This window comes from Trematomus bernacchii, unplaced genomic scaffold (assembly GCF_902827165.1).
Source record: "Trematomus bernacchii unplaced genomic scaffold, fTreBer1.1, whole genome shotgun sequence".
NCBI classification, from domain to species: domain Eukaryota; kingdom Metazoa; phylum Chordata; class Actinopteri; order Perciformes; family Nototheniidae; genus Trematomus; species Trematomus bernacchii.
The window spans coordinates 599,770-616,338 of NW_022987752.1; the positions used below are offsets into that span (position 1 = coordinate 599,770).

General features: G+C 38.2%; 1 protein-coding gene across 2 annotated transcripts in view; it reads right to left on the reverse strand.

Moving 5' to 3' along the window:
* The window catches only part of LOC117496524 (interleukin-4 receptor subunit alpha-like), a 52,624-nt gene extending 36,055 nt beyond the window's left edge, over window positions 1-16,569 (reverse strand). Inside the window, exons 1-9 of one of the 2 annotated variants that reach the window (XM_034148220.1) lie at window positions 16,434-16,569; window positions 6,161-6,324; window positions 4,144-4,249; window positions 3,939-4,038; window positions 2,968-3,055; window positions 2,737-2,870; window positions 2,084-2,297; window positions 1,189-1,276; window positions 1,008-1,086 (exon numbers count right to left, since the gene is read on the reverse strand). In XM_034148220.1, the coding sequence (XP_034004111.1) occupies window positions 1,008-1,086; window positions 1,189-1,276; window positions 2,084-2,297; window positions 2,737-2,870; window positions 2,968-3,055; window positions 3,939-4,038; window positions 4,144-4,249; window positions 6,161-6,257 (906 nt within the window). In that variant the 5' untranslated portion in view covers window positions 6,258-6,324; window positions 16,434-16,569. The remainder of the gene's footprint in view (window positions 1-1,007; window positions 1,087-1,188; window positions 1,277-2,083; window positions 2,298-2,736; window positions 2,871-2,967; window positions 3,056-3,938; window positions 4,039-4,143; window positions 4,250-6,160; window positions 6,325-16,433) is intronic. The other variant, XM_034148216.1, reaches the window with a different exon arrangement.

The following is a 16,569-nucleotide window of genomic DNA, read 5'->3' on the forward strand; positions in this document are numbered from 1 at the left end:
ACTCACAATCAGAGACAAGAGCGGAGGAAAGGAGGAGAACAACAAAGTGTAAAAAAGTCAAACAAATCTGCATTATTGCCCCGAGCTCTGCTGTCTGCCCGTTTGTGTCCCCCCCCAGTTTCAAATTCGTTTATTATTATTTTTTAACCTCAAGCCGTTATCAATAAAGCAGCACCCTACCAAGGCAGTACACCTAGGGGAAACACTGATGTATATATAATATCCTGCTTTATATTTTGTCACTGTACATTTGTACAATGTACTGTATATTTTCAACTTTTTTGTAATGCTATTTTGCTAATGCTATTGAGATGTTGATTTTGGAATGTTCATTCTTGTCTTTTAATTTGTATTGTTCAATCCCATGCCTTTTTATTCTGTAAAGATGCATAAAGCCAGAGGTGGAAGAAGTACAAGATATCTCCATTCTAATTCTTTCTTAATTGTGAAAGTCCATAGGTGACAAAATATATTTAAATATACTTAAAGTGCTAAAAGTACCCATTAAGGTTCCAAATAAAAACAGTGATCGAAGAACTCACATATTCAGATAAGTAAAAGTAGCAAGAGTAAACTGTAAAAATATGCCTCCATTGGACTCCTTTGTTTACTTGTGGAACATAGTGACATCACTACAGAACAAGCGTTTTTGTGCGCTCCTATTGGCCAGCGCTCCATCACATTGTACGTGATAGGCTAAAGGGCGGGACATCTCTAAGCGGTGGACCAATCCCAACAGAGCCGGCCAGCTAACCAATCAGAACAGACTGGGCTAAAACTATACAAATGTGACAGTTGTACAATTTGGGGGTTTTAAAAAAACAAAAAAGGAGAGCAAGAGAAGGTATTTGTAAGCTGTGCGATAAAAAGAAACTCCAAATCCACAAAGATCAATCAACTAAGATATGTATAACTAAGTGTGTCTCTATTCTCAGCTTTTTTTTTTTAACAGTTTTTTCATATATTGTTGTTTTTGGTCATTAAAAGAAAAGCATATTTAAGCTCACCTCGAAGTTTAGATCCTTCAGGAAGGATTTTTCTGGGTTGGGAAGAGGCGGACCTTTGATTTTCTTCACAATGTAAACCCTATAAAACACAATGACATGAGCAAGGTTAGAACAAATATAGCTTATTGCTCTTGAACATCATTTGGTTAAGGTCTTGTAAAAGCACTGTGTTGTTGCTTACCAGGTGGTTTTGTCAGTCTTAAATAGTACGATAACCAGAAACACTGCAAACGCTGCTGCAAAAAGGCCCGAAATACGCCAAGCAAGATCTGACAAACACAGGACAGAGTATATACCGTTAGCATATTAAGTTAGCATATACTGTTAGCATATACAGCAGTAATACATCATTAGCATTTCGTTCCTTATCAGGTCAGCATTAACTATTAGCATATTAAGTTAACATATGCCGTTAGCATATCGTGTTAGCATACTGGATAACATTAGCATACTGTCGATAGATAGATAGATAGATAGATAGATAGATAGATAGATAGATTGATAGATAGATAGATAGATAGATAGATAGATAGAGAAATCACGTTGCAGAAGTATGTTTAGACATTAAAATACAATACTTGAAAAAGTGGAAAAGAGAATTAACAATTACAAATAAAATGAAAAACTGTATAATTATATCACATATAACCAATATAAACAAAACAATATAAAATATTCTGGATTATTAAAATAAAAAGTCAAAAATAATACAGAAAACAATTTGAAGTCAAAAATACTACAGGAAATACTTTATCCAACTGTAAAGGCTTATTTGGCTTGATCCTGATTCACATTACCTGTATAGCTGTTCAATCAAACTATAACATTTTTCCATGTGATATGTTATAAAAACAAACAACAAAAAATGATTAACATAGAAAATGTTTTGTTTGTCCGACTTGTTTCTTTAATTCTCAGGAATTCAAATACAGGAAGAGAACATACCACACAATTTTTCTAATGATCATTAATTAGCATAAGAAATAGGAATACAAATCCCACAAATTAGTATCTAAAATCTTTACATTGACCTTCATAAACGAAATCAATCTGTGTTGACATTTGGCCGTCTTTACCTGATGGTTGGGGTTGTTCCGTTCTTCCAACGGTGGATACCCATGATGCAGTGGGGCTCCAGCCACTCCAGGTAGACGTGTAGTCTTTTTCTTCGGTCATCACTCGAACGCGTGCCTCGTACCTCTTGCCTCGAATCAGCAAATCATCGTCCAGCTTTACAGCGGACTCCCACTTCCATGAATTAGTATTTGTGTTTTTCTGCACAGACGGATCCTGACGGAGAAGAAATGAGTGGATGTTGAGTAAGCTGATGTTCATAGTGTTTCTTGAAAGTTATTAAACAATCTAAAGAACTGTCCAGAACTAAAGGCTGTGACTCACCAAAACAACTCCAATGAACTAGTTTTGACAGTAAACATGTGTCACCTCAAGTTTTCTGCATTTTGGCCTAAAAGTCGCACATGAAATACGACAACCAACAGCCATGTCACGTATGTTCTGCAACTGCTAAGGCCAAATCACTATTCAAACCAGCAGGCAATGCTAGTCTGAGTTTCAAACATAAACATACGTAAGGTTAGTCGTACAGTGAACAGTAAACCAGGGTTTAACCAGACTAAACAAGGCTGGTGTGAACGTGATATAATACCTAAAAAATGACACAATTATTCATGCATTAAAATACTAACACAGTAACAAAATATATACACACACTCCATGACTGCTTCTCTTGTTTCCACTGCAACTGGCACTTGTACAGTTTGATTTGTCCATTCTTTTTAACTTGGGGGTGCCAGGAAATGGTGGTGAAGTTGATATGAGGTTGTTGTGGAGGGTTCAGCTTTACTGCAGAATCAAACACACACAGATTCTTTTTTAGGTCATCATGAATAGCTCACAAATTGAATCACATACTGTAAGGTGATATATTCATTGTACTCACTGTGTTGCGCTGGCTGGAAGCACATGGTCACATTGGCCGGCCCATGATTACAGGTCAGATTCATGGAGAAGATAAAGGTAGATAGAAACTGAGAAAATGTAAGAAAATAATATTGATTGAAAAAAAACATTCATAGGACAACAATACAACATGAAATGAGAGTAGGTCTTGGTAGGTGATGTTTTTATAAAGGTGAGAATGGGATTAAAAGCTCAAGCTAATAGTCTTTAATGTAGATATTATTGCTGTATCGAAAGTTAAATAAGAAGATTAATACAACTCTTATATTTGTACTCTAAATGTTATTTAATAACTAGTAGCCTTAGCTTAGTTAGCTTAGCTTAGCCTAAATACTGAGAATAGCTCTAGCCAAAGGTGAAAAAGCCCCTTAAATGGCCCCTTAAATGGTCACCAATAAAGATTAGGAAACATAAAAACAATTTTTTACAGGGTTTGGTTGAAAACGTAATCCAGATTGGTTCATTTCAAACATTCTGTGGTCTGCTCTTTTTGGCTAGCAGACCGTCGCTAAGGATAGCAGACTGTTGCTAAGGATGGCACACTGTTGCTGGGGATAGCAGACTGTTGCTAAGGGTGGCAGATGGTTACTAAGGAGAGCAGACGGTTACTAAGGATAGGACACCGTTACTAAGGATGGCACACTGTTGCTAAGGATAGCAGACCGTTGCTAATGATAGCAGACTGTTGCTTGGGATAACAGACCGTTGCTATGGATTGCAGACTGTTGCTAAGCATAGCAGACGGTTACTAAGGATAGCAGACGGTTACTAAGGATAGCAGACCGTTACTATGGATTGCAGACTGTTGCTAGCATAGCAGACCGTTAATAACTAAGACCAAACTATATTTGTTAGCGGAAGCAATACAATCATTTTTAAATTGATATTGTGAGTCCAGTGATTTGTTTATTTATTACATAGCCGTTTAATTAGCGAGATAATCAGACTCACGTTTTCGTCTCTATAGAACTCCATGTTACAGGTCATTTGCTTTGATCTGCCTTCAACAGGTTTGAGCGTGCATGAAGCTTTGGAAGCTTTCCGTGTAGGCCTGTAAAAAAAACATGTTCCATTTCATTTTGACTTCAGGCACATAATGTTTGAGATCAAAGTAATTGTTTATCTGCATGTATGTAAATTATACATCTGTCCTTACTTTTTTTTATTTAGGGCGTCTATCGTGCACACACTGTCTGAATGATCGTACGCGCTGTTCCACACACACGTGATTGTACGGTTGTAGTCAGAGGAGCAGGTGATATCTGTGGGAAGTGATGGAGAGAAATGAAAGAGGACAGATTATGTTTATTTTCAGTATGTAGTGTCTCTACTTTAAAGAGTCCTCTCCTGCTGATGTTCAGGTGTATATCAGTATGTAGTGTCTCTACTTTAAAGAGTCCTCTCCTGCTGATGTTCAGGTGTATATCAGTGTGTAGTGTCTCTACTTTAAAGAGTCCTCTCCTGCTGATGTTCAGGTGTATATCAGTATGTAGTGTCTCTACTTTAAAGAGTCCTCTCCTGCTGATGTTCAGGTGTATATCAGTATGTAGTGTCTCTACTTTAAAGAGTCCTCTCCTGCTGATGTTCAGGTGTATATCAGTATGTAGTGTCTCTACTTTAAAGAGTCCTCTCCTGCTGATGTTCAGGTGTATATCAGTATGTAGTGTCTCTACTTTAAAGAGTCCTCTCCTGCTGATGTTCAGGTGTATATCAGTATGTAGTGTCTCTACTTTAAAGAGTCCTCTCCTGCTGATGTTCAGGTGTATATCAGTATGTAGTGTCTCTACTTTAAAGAGTCCTCTCCTGCTGATGTTCAGGTGTATATCAGTATGTAGTGTCTCTACTTTAAAGAGTCCTCTCCTGCTGATGTTCAGGTGTATATCAGTATGTAGTGTCTCTACTTTAAAGAGTCCTCTCCTGCTGATGTTCAGGTGTATATCAGTATGTAGTGTCTCTACATGTCTCCATGCTTTAATGTTCAAAAAGCTCTTTATTTGTATCATACTGCCTGTGCTGCAGCACCTCTTTTCACCCTCTGTCTGAAACCAGAGCCCAGTCTGCTCTGATTGGTTAGCTGGCTGGCTTTGTTGTGTTCTATTTGGATCTCACTATGTTCAGGAAGTAAACAAAGGAGTCCAAAGGAGGCTGTAAAAATCTAATTTACCGATGTAAATGAAACTTTTATTTCGGATAAGTTCTGTTGCTGATAATTTAAACTCTAATTTCTGGGGTATCTTATTCAAAACAAATTTGTTCTTTATAACTTTCCACATATTGTTTTCTTATCACTTTAAATGATGTGATTGGACAAATTCTGACCATTCTCAAGGTTAGCACCATTTTGTATATTACATTACTTTTATCCAAAGGGACAATAAACCATGAAGAAACAAGCCCAAAAAGCAAGAATCCTGCAAGTTTAAATCAATAGACGAACAATTGTCAGAGCTGCGTACAGAAGAAAGGACTTTTTAAATTAAATAATTAAATGTATTCATTCAGTCATACATTTTTGTACCTATATGTTCACTTTATTTTATTGGGTTTTATATTGTTGTATCCATTCACTTGCATTGTGTCTCATCTTTCCGAGATAAACCATTATTTATTTTATTGTATTTTATTTGTATTATCATACATTTTACCTCCTTGTGTCTCTTAACCTGATAAAATGTTATATTTTGCTGCACGTACCTGTAAAGGTCTTGACATCTGAGCTGAGGGGAATTTCTTGTTGTTTATTTTTAACTTGTGATGTTAAAACATTTTGTAAAGCACTTTGAGCTTATTATTATTATATTTTTAAGTTTGATATGAACAATTGTGGGCTCCTGGACGGACATTAGTATCGTAGACATTTATCATAAGTCTTATTTAATGATATATAATTTCACTGTAACTTTATTTTCTAACAGTTTAAATTCACGCCTAGCTACAAAATGTTCTCAGACAGAAGGGTTGACCATTGTCAGGCAGTTATGATATGGATCTTAGGTTTATAATTAGCATTTATGCAAGTTTCTACTAGTGCAGGTTATCTGTCCTTCCAGCTGGAAATAGATTGATTTTGTTAAATGCTATAACTCTATATTAAATAACAGAACTTTGGCTTAAGCTTGTATATTATACACAATTAGATTGTTAAGTTACTCTACAAAACCAAAATAACTTACTGTTGCCCGGGTAACTCGAACAAGTTCCCTCTCCATGGCAGACCTGAATCAGAGCGAGAAGCAGGACCAGCAGACGGGGTTTCTGACTCCTCTCCATTTATGATGTCCAGCGTTTGAAGTGTTTTGACGAAGGCTCGTTTCACTGCTTCCTCTTTCTTCTCATCCTGCACACACAGAGAACGTTTGCTTCTTTATTTGTGTGGTGGGTGTCAAGGTGTTATTTTTCTGCACATCCAATAACACCCTGACCACATCGAGAAGCACTGACAGGTGATCGAGAACAAACAAAAAACAGACATAGAAATGTTTCACATCCTGCCGCAGGTGTGATCTGGTTCTACTCACACACACCAACACCTGTTGGAAGTGAGATCAATACCCAGGGATAATGAGATGTGGAATTATCTGTTTAAAGGCCAGAATTAGCACCACGTTACATTTGAATTGACTTTAATTGAACACATAATTCACCTTGCAGAGATCCAGGGTCCTGCTCAAATAAAATATAACAGCCCAAATATATATATATATATATAGTATATAAAGAAAAACACTAACAGATATAGATATAGATAAAAGTTCAGTCAGAAGTTTCCCCCACAAAAAATACTTTGTGTGGGGGAAACTTCTGAAGCAATTGGAGTCAGGACTCAGAGAGACACGAGGAGAGCTGGAGCTTTGATGGCAAACACTGACGGTTTATTTGGAGTTACGGTCGGAGAATTCACACGACATGTGGTGTATCACGAGTTGACACAGCGGTAGCCAAACCAATTCTGAAGAACTCTTCTGTAGCTCGAGGTTTTAACTAGTTCCGAGTGTAATAATCAACATTCTTCATCAGCGAGACAAAACAAATATGGACCCTGAATCTAACTAGAGCTCCCGTCCATAGGAAAGAATGTGCGCCAGGGAACCTACGTCCCTGAACAATAAACTACCTCATGGCGGCTTGTGCTCTGTCATAGACTGGCAACAGCAATGCGCACAAGCTGCTCCTCCTTAAGAGAGATAGCAGCAATACCCAAGGCCGTAGACCTATGCCGTGGGAAAGGAGACAGTGAGAGGAGAAAATGATGAACTGTGTCGAAGGTTGAATACCTAAGCAAATTATTACCTAACACATTTAATACATTGAAATATTAATATGAATGAGAAATAATAAAAAAGATTCCCCAAAATATTTAAGGTAGGGTAGTTAATTTTGGAGAAACCAGCTCGAGTGCGCTAGAATTTGAAAATACACAACCGGAAAAAATCTGCCACTTCCTTATAGAGTCCCTCCTCCAACACACACGAACGCGCACATGACCAATGAGGGCACGAGATAAGTTTGTGCACAGATGGAAGGCTGACAGGCAGGTAGGCCATCCAGTTATTTTAGCCGGGCCGGGCCGGATGCATGTACATGTACATGCATCCACTGATGAGGAGACGTCAGTGGAAGTACTGCGGTATAATACAAGTATGTATATGTACAGGCTAATTATTGACCACCCACACTTCCCTGCAAGAGGTCCCTTCCACACACACACACACACACACACACACACACACACACACACACACACACACACACACACACACACACACACACACACACACACACACACACACACACACACACACGCACGCACACGTTCTCTTTTCATGGCAAACATTAGATTTATAGAAACTGAACGATGGTTTCATTACAGGTAAAACCACACGCTGACATTTATATTCTGTCAAAACAGGAAGAAAATTGTGTGTGTGTGTGTGTGTGTGTGTGTGTGTGTGTGGCAGGTATGATGTGTGGTGTGTGTGTGTCTGTGTGTGTGCGTGTGTGTGTGTGTGTGTGTGTGTGTGTGTGTGTGTGTGTGTGTGTGTGTGTGTGTGTGTGTGTGTGTGTGTGTGTGTGTGTGTGTGTGTGTGACACGTATGATGTGTGGTGTGTGGTTATACAGCCCACTGCAAACCGACCTACAAAACGCCCACAGCCCTTCTGCAAAAAATAGCTTCTCTTTGCAAAACAACATTGAAGGACTATTTAATTGTTAGATTAAAGCAAACTGACTTCTGTATTTTCCGTTCACTCGGTCACCTTCGTGTTTTTGTGGTTTAATAAAAAAGGTCACAGATATTTGTCTCAGAAGCCAAAAGGTTCCAGGTGCACTTCCTGCTAACGTCCCTTCTTCAAAGAGCAGATAGCAGATGATGTGCTCAGAAACCTTCATCATGTACACTCTGCTATCAAAAAGTCCGTCCAGTTATTAGCATTATAGGAAACCAGAAGGAAGTTTAAAGTTATTCTCGCTATTTCTGAAAAAAGGTGTTAGAAAAGGTGAGAAAGGGAAGCTAATCACCACATATCCTGTTAGAGACGTGTTGGCTGCAGCTAAAGGTCAACATGTTCCACGAACAAAGAGGCCCTATTCTTCTTCTGTGGTATAGGTTTCTTTTGTAGAGTCCAAACCTTTTTCACTGAGGGTCACATTCAGACAAACTGGGCCCCTCACTACAGGTATAATAAGTTAAGTTATAACTTGGCAAAATCAATGAAATCTAGGAGAATTATTCTTGATACTTGAATATGCTTCAAGAAAAACAACAGCCTACATCACAGGGTTAATGTCAGGAGAAGGAGGTCATCAGGACCCACATGCAGAATAAGTATGAACAAACATCCTTTACTCAAGTAGAAGTACAGATACTCGTGTTTAAAAATACTCTGGTAAAAGTAGAAGTACTGACTAAACTTCTTTACTCAAGTAAACGTAAAGAGGGCTTTGAAATGTACTTCAGTAAAAAGTACCCATAACTAGCAGCTGTTTTAAAGAGTACCTGACCTCCCTTTATATTAATAGAACAATAATGTCATTGTTAGCTAATGAATGTTTCCATGCTGAACAACGGCAACATGACAACGTTTTCATTGGTCCCTCTTCTTTAGAGAAGACCAGGAAATGATGGATACACGGATCGTGTTCTAATCAATAGGCACGCAATGACTCTAAATAATAATGATCACGCCACCAGACACACATTCAAACTAAAGGAACCAGCCTGTTTGGAAAATGTGAGAAGTAGAAAGTACAGGTATTTGTGTTCAACATGTAAGAAGTAGAAAGTACAGGTATTTGTGTTCAACATGTAAGAAGTAGAAAGTACAGGTATTTGTGTTCAAAATGTAAGAAGTAGAAAGTACAGGTATTTGTGTTCAACATGTAAGAAGTAGAAAGTACAGGTATTTGTGTTCAACATGTAAGAAGTAGAAAGTACAGGTATTTGTGTTCAACATGTAAGAAGTAGAAAGTACAGGTATTTGTGTTCAAAATGTAAGAAGTAGAAAGTACAGGTATTTGTGTTCAAAATGTAAGAGGTAGAAAGTACAGGTATTTGTGTTCAAAATGTAAGAAGTAGAAAGTATAGGTATTTGTGTTCAAAATGTAAGAAGTAGAAAGTATAGGTATTTGTGTTCAAAATGTAAGAAGTAGAAAGTACAGGTATTTGTGTTCAAAATGTAAGAAGTAGAAAGTACAGGTATTTGTGTTCAAAATGTAAGAAGTAGAAAGTACAGGTATTTGTGTTCAAAATGTATGAAGTAAAAGTCAAAAGTCAAACTCCGCTCTCTCCGGTAGAAACAGGAAATGCCGTACTGTAACTCTTCGGAACAACGGTTTCAAATCAGCATCTCTTGGAATTAAAAATAACAAAAAATAAAACTCAAAAATCTTTAATGGCGTTTCTTTTTTGTAAAACTCTTTTAGTTTTAAAATCTGACGTTCATAAGCAGCTTAGTTTTTGCAACAGTCCCTGCAAATATACACAACTTTATCATAAAATGCACACATTTACCGTCTTTAGACTCAACTCAGGTTTATGATCCTAAGTAAAAAAAGGGAAGGGTATAGTGTGTAGGGGGCAGTTTGGAATTGGGCCTAAATACACAAGACAAGACACAGATGGAGAGAGGAGGGAAAACACAGGAAGTAAAACCAGACAAGACACAAGGAGGAAAATATATTTCAAAATAACACAGGAAACTATCAAGATAAACCCATAATCATGACATTTAAAGGGGACCTATAATGCAAAATGCACTTTTTGATGTCTTTTATACATAAATATGTGTCCCCGGTGTGTCAGGGAACTCACGCAGCGTCAGAAAATAAAACCCTCTCTCTTTTCCTCCGTACCCACATCTCTAAAAACGGGGGAACAACGGAGCTGATCCAGATTTGCGTCCGATATGACGTAATATCTGAAATGTGGACCCATGGCCCTATCAGAAACGTTGCTATCAGAAAAGCTCCGCCCCCTCTTATTTTGATTTTTTTCAGTTTTCAATCTCATTGAGACACAGGGTCTCATTCTCAAGAGAGACCTGTTTATACCCAGGAGCAGCCCTTTTGAAACAGGAAGTGAAATAGAGGGATATGAGGCATGGCTAGAATGGGTGATCTGTTTGGTATTTTAATCAAAATACTTCATAGACATGTTTTTTATATTTTTTTATATATCTGAGACCTATGCTATTGCCTAATAATAACATGATCGGTGACCTTTACATTATTTTAATTCTAGCTAGCGCACCGTAAGTGATTGGCTAAGGGGCGGGGCATCTCTAAGCGTTTGACCAATCCCGCTATAAATATACCTTCAATGTCAAATCAATGTCCTGCTTACTTGAGATGATGGTCTGTATTAAGTCTAAGAACTCTGAACGTGACCAAGATACATTTTTAGTCTCTTTAAGCATTTTTTTGTAATAAATACAGGAATTTGAAGCAAAAACAACAATTAGTATTCAGTATTTTCAGACTTAATGAATGAAGATCTTGGCAGAAAGTCTAAACGATGTGAGAGGCACGTGTAAGTTAAAAATCCTTTAATAATAAAGGGATGACCAAAACATTCACAGATGTATTTTTACTTCAACATCACTGACATGGAGTTTTTTGACCATCACTTCCTATTTTCTCTTTGGAAAGTTGGTTTTACTTACATGGATAAAACTCTTAAATTTAAAAAGTACATGACCAAAACTTTATTCAGAAACCGAATGTCTGAGCCCTAGCATCCCATATCTAAAGTTATTATCAAGTTGCATCATGGGAAGTGTAGTATCCAGTGTTTTAAAAAAAAGGTTTGACTCCAATTAGGGACCACCGAATGACCATAATACTGTTTTTACATTGAGACAAACACTATGTAAATAATCTCATACCCAATTGCATGTATTAGTCAGTATTTTCAATACATAGAGACTGTACATATTAAAGTGAATATCCATATTACTTTAGATAGAAGTTGTTGGCATTGGTTAACATTTTTTACTACTTGCACTATATCTTTTTAATTCAGCTTCACTTTCTGCTCCACAAAGTTGGTTTTAACTCTTATTTTTAAAACAAACATGACCAAAACTACCCTAACTTCTGAACCACAGCTACTACTATAAAAACACACTATCAAGTTGCATAATGGGAAGTGTAGTATCCAGTGTTTTTTTACAGTTTGACAAAAATGTGGGGCTAAAAGTCGTAAACTTTGATGAGAAACAAGCCTACGTGTCATGACAGTCACAATGACACGGTTCAGAGTCAGCTGCTCGACAACGTTCATATCACATGATCAGCAGCTGATAGGCTAACTTCATAGAGGAAGCAGTGCTCTGAATAAACACCATAGAAGAAGAAGTCAGTCTAGTCTCTGATAAAAAGCTCTTTATTCCGATTGCTTGTCTTTCTTCTGCTGACATTTTGGACTCCCACTCAACGGATCCAGAATCTGAAACTGTGTTCTCTCACTTTCCTCTCAAAAGCACAGAAATAACCACAAACTACGAACAGAAACTCACACACACACACACACACACACACACACACACACACACACACACACACACACACACACACACACACACACACACACACACACACACACACACACACACACGCACGCACACACACACACACACACACACACACGCACAGACACACAAACCACTTCCTGCTGTTCCCAGAAAAGCTACCATTGTTTCCAGTGACGTGTGGTGAGGTTCATGGCTGGTGAGGCACTGACTCACTGAGTCAGATTTACAAATATTATATTTTGACCTTAATCGAAATATTCGGTTATTTTCAAAAGCTTTTTTAGTCTGATGTTTCGATTCATTTCAAACAGACCGTTCAACAAAAGGATACCCAAAATCTAAATATTGGATTGTTCTTTCTTAGTAAGATCCCATTTTCATTAGAATTGTGGTCTTACCTTGACTTGAAGATGAAGTCCATGCTATCCTTCTGGACAACAATCTCTATTACTGTTTTGTAAAAGTCCTCCTTATCTTCCTGTAGTTTCAAAAGTCTAGTTTGTTGTTTGCGTCTACTGTCTCTGCGTAGAATAACAGTAGCAACAAGAACCTGTGGGCTCACGTGCGCCCCCTTCAGTGCGGCAGAGGTTATGGCTGCCTCCCCTTGTGATTTTTTCATTGCCGTTGTACGATGAGACCAGCGAGCCTAAATATCATATATACGTGAAATAAGTTATTTAGAGACTATGGATGGCGAGGATAAATGTAATAAAGGGATCTACAAACATTACATTGGTGACCTACAGTGAGATGGGAACAGGCATGCGCTTAGGGCCGCTTTCCAGCCAGTTTCTGTGGGGTGACGCATTCTGAGGTGAGGCAGAGCTCATCTGTGCCTCACCTTACCCCACAGTAAGCAAATGAGCCTGGCTTGAGCAGGCTCACAAAATAAGTGCCCGTGCTACATTAGTGCCCGCACTCCAGTCAGTTACTGTGGGCTTACGAGAGGCAGAGCTCGCCCCTGCCTCACTCCTCATCGCTCCCATGTAGTTGTAGCGGAGCTCGGCCAATTTGCTGATTTTGACTATAAAAAGCACACTTACAACACAGATCAGTGGAGACATTTTATTATTATTACTATTTAGTTTTTCTTTAGTTGTTTTTCTGTTACATTGGAGTATGACAGGGGAGGCCCCTGACTGCAAGTCACTGGTTGTTTCTAAAAAGAAGAAACCGATATTTGCCCTTCCTTTCTCGCTCTGTTTCACACATGTTTTCTGATGCAAATACCCTAATGTAACTAATGTAACAGCGCTCAAACACATTGTACGTGATAGGCTAAGGGGCGGGACCTCTCTAAGCTGGTTGACCAATCACAACAGAGCCGGCCAGCTAACCAATCAGAGCAGACTGGGCTCTGGTTTCAGACAGAGGGTGAAAAGAGGTGCTGCAGGACAGGCAGTATGAGAAAAATAAAGAGCTGTTTGAACATTAAAGCATGGAGACATGTTCCAGAAGAGCATCTTGCATATGTTGGCCAATTAGCATACGTTGCATTAATAAGCATTATAGCCTATGGCCTAGGGCGGCTTGGCAGATTTGGACAATTTTGAAGAGGTTTTAGGAGTTATTGTGTCCATTTCTGACATTTTCAGTCCCAACAATGACAGTTTTAACCTGAAAATGTCCATATTTGTTCTCCCTTTTGACGGATTTTGAATAATTTTGGGTAGATTTGAAGATTTAGAGGACTCTGGATCATATGGATTGGACAGATTCCCACAGACAAAGGTAACAAAGGCCCGAGTGTATAACAGTGTACATGACAGGATGTATGATTACCTAGAAGAGCATCAGGACTGTTTGAGGCATATGATAGCTATGTGATTAACATGATGATTCAGCCTCTATGGAGATAGACATATGACAAGCATGATCATTTCTGACGTGGAGCTAATCTGAAGTAAACATTGAATACTGCTTTCTATTCCTCCATCTTGTGACTGTGTAACTCCCTCTCTTGGATATCAGCATGTGAAGGACACCGTTCAGGAACTAGTTGATGCTCTGTATGTGATGACTACTTCCATTCTGGAGAGGATCACACATACATGGATCCTGAGATTGAAACTCAAGCCGGGGACCAGTGAGATTTTTCAGTCCCTTTTCATCTTTTGCTCTCTATAACGGTCCAACACTCCTCATGGTAGTCAAGATCAGCCCACAGAGAGTACAGATATGGTCACTTTCAGGTTAAAACTGCCATATGGGGGGGCAGTGGTTCAGTCTGTAGGGGATTGGACTTTGGACCGAAGGGTCGCCGGTTCACATCCCGGACCAAAATAATACGGAGTGGACTGGTACTGGAGAGGGGCCAGTTCACCTCCTGGGCCACTGCCGAAGTGCCCTTGAGCAAGGCACCTAACCCTCACTAACTGCTCACTGGCGCCGGCTAGACTAGCTGCCTCCGCTCTGACCTCTCAACTGCATGTGCATGTGTGCATATAACTGTGTGTGTATATGTATGTGCATGGTAAAAAGTGTGTACTGTGTGTACTGTGTGTACCTGTATAAAAATGCAGGTGTGTGTACGACAGAGTGGAAATGTAATTTCCCCCTCGGGGGATTAATAAAGGTCCATCTTCTTCTTCTTCTTCTTCTTCTTCTTCTTATTATATTTTACTCAGCATCCTCAATAACCACCAAAACCGGTATACACTTGGGCTTCTGTCCTTGAAAGAGTGCAATATGTCCAATCTATAATATCCAAAGTCCCCTAAATCTTTCAAATCGACTCAAAATTCATCAAAATCCGCCAACAGAGTACAAATATGGCCACTTTTTTGTTAAATCTGTCATTTTTGATCCAGAAATGGATCCAGCATCCTCAATAACACCCAACCCACCAAGCTATTTTTAAACTATTGACTGCATATGCTAATTACTGCTAACTTATGCTAGTTTTGCAACAAATGCAGGTTAGCATCCAGCAGTTTTTATGTGCTGGAGACCCTACTATACATTCAGATTCAGGACCCTATAAGAGATAAGATAAGACTTTATTTATCCCGAAGGAAATGGTTCTGCCAGATTTACAAAAATACAATAAACACATCAGCACAATAATAAAACTGTACTCTAAAAGTGCAGAAAAAAGATCAATTAAATAACTACAGGAAACAAAGACGGTCACATAATTAATATAAAAAACTGAGCAGTATTTAGTAGTGCAAAAAAAACCGTAGTGCAGATACGTAATTGCACATTATTATGAGCTGCAAACAGGCTATCAAGGTCACTTTTTTTTTTGACTCCCCCGTTGTTTTGTCTCTCACTTCCTCCCCTTCTCTCACCTTCCCACATGTTAAAGCCCACTCTCTCTCTCTTTTTAACACCTTTGTGGCAGGAAGTCATTGTTTACCTGTAAGCATATCAACCCCTTACTATCAAACAGACACCATGTGAAGAATTACGTGTCAAACTACACTGAATATATCCATTTAAAATAAATATTAATACATAAATGTAGAATAATGACTAACAAGCCTTTTTGAATTAAAGTCCTCTAATATCATGCTTTTTACTTTACTACATTTAATTAACAATCATGGCTACTTTTTACATATAAAAACATAGGATATTTTGAAATTATATTATGAAACTAGTAAAACAGATTTAACCCTTTAATGGCAACCACATTTACTTATTTTGGAAAATAAATGTATTGTTATTTTTTAGATTACACCAATATTACACTGTATTTACACCCAGGTTACACTGTATTCACACCCATATTACATTGTATTCACACCCATTTCTACACTGTATTTACACCCATTTCACACTCTACTTAAACCCAGTTTACACCCATATTACACACTTATTACTACATGGACACAGCCTGTCAAATGACTGTTCCCCCCAGGATACAGAGACCATTTAGGGGCTAAAATTGGCTCAACAGTGACCAAATACAACATTATAGTGCTCTTAAAAACAGAATAAAATAACATTTATAAATAATATAATACCTTTAAAAGAGCCATAGTGCATACTAGCTCATAATACTTTCTACTCAAGTAGTATTTATATATGTGAATGCAGGATATATACTTTAATTGAGTCATTGAAGATAAATAAGATAGAAAGGCACACAAGTGTGACGTTGACTCAACCTAAAAATCGTCCTTTTCTTTTACAGCAAACTCTAGTTCAAGTTAATCTATCAAATTTATTTTCTATGAATTTTACTACAAAATGCTGCTGAGATCCATTCTTGTGTTTCGTCATCATCATCGTGACACACACAAACACACACACTATCTTCATCTCCATAGCCAGTAAAACCAGAACACACACACGTTATCTCTCTCATCGCGATCACCACTCACTTCCCGTCACTCATTCATTCATTTGATTGAAGAATAACGTTTAAAAAGCTCATCCTAAACACAGATTATAAAACATAAAACGTACCTTTCTCCTCTCACGATGCCAGCTGTCTGTGGATTAATTCAACATGTACTTTAAAAAGTCCTTCTGCTTCCCTTTCTGGTTGTAAAGTGACGCATGGAGCACTTCTTAGTAAAGAAACACTAAACTGTGGTGTGTG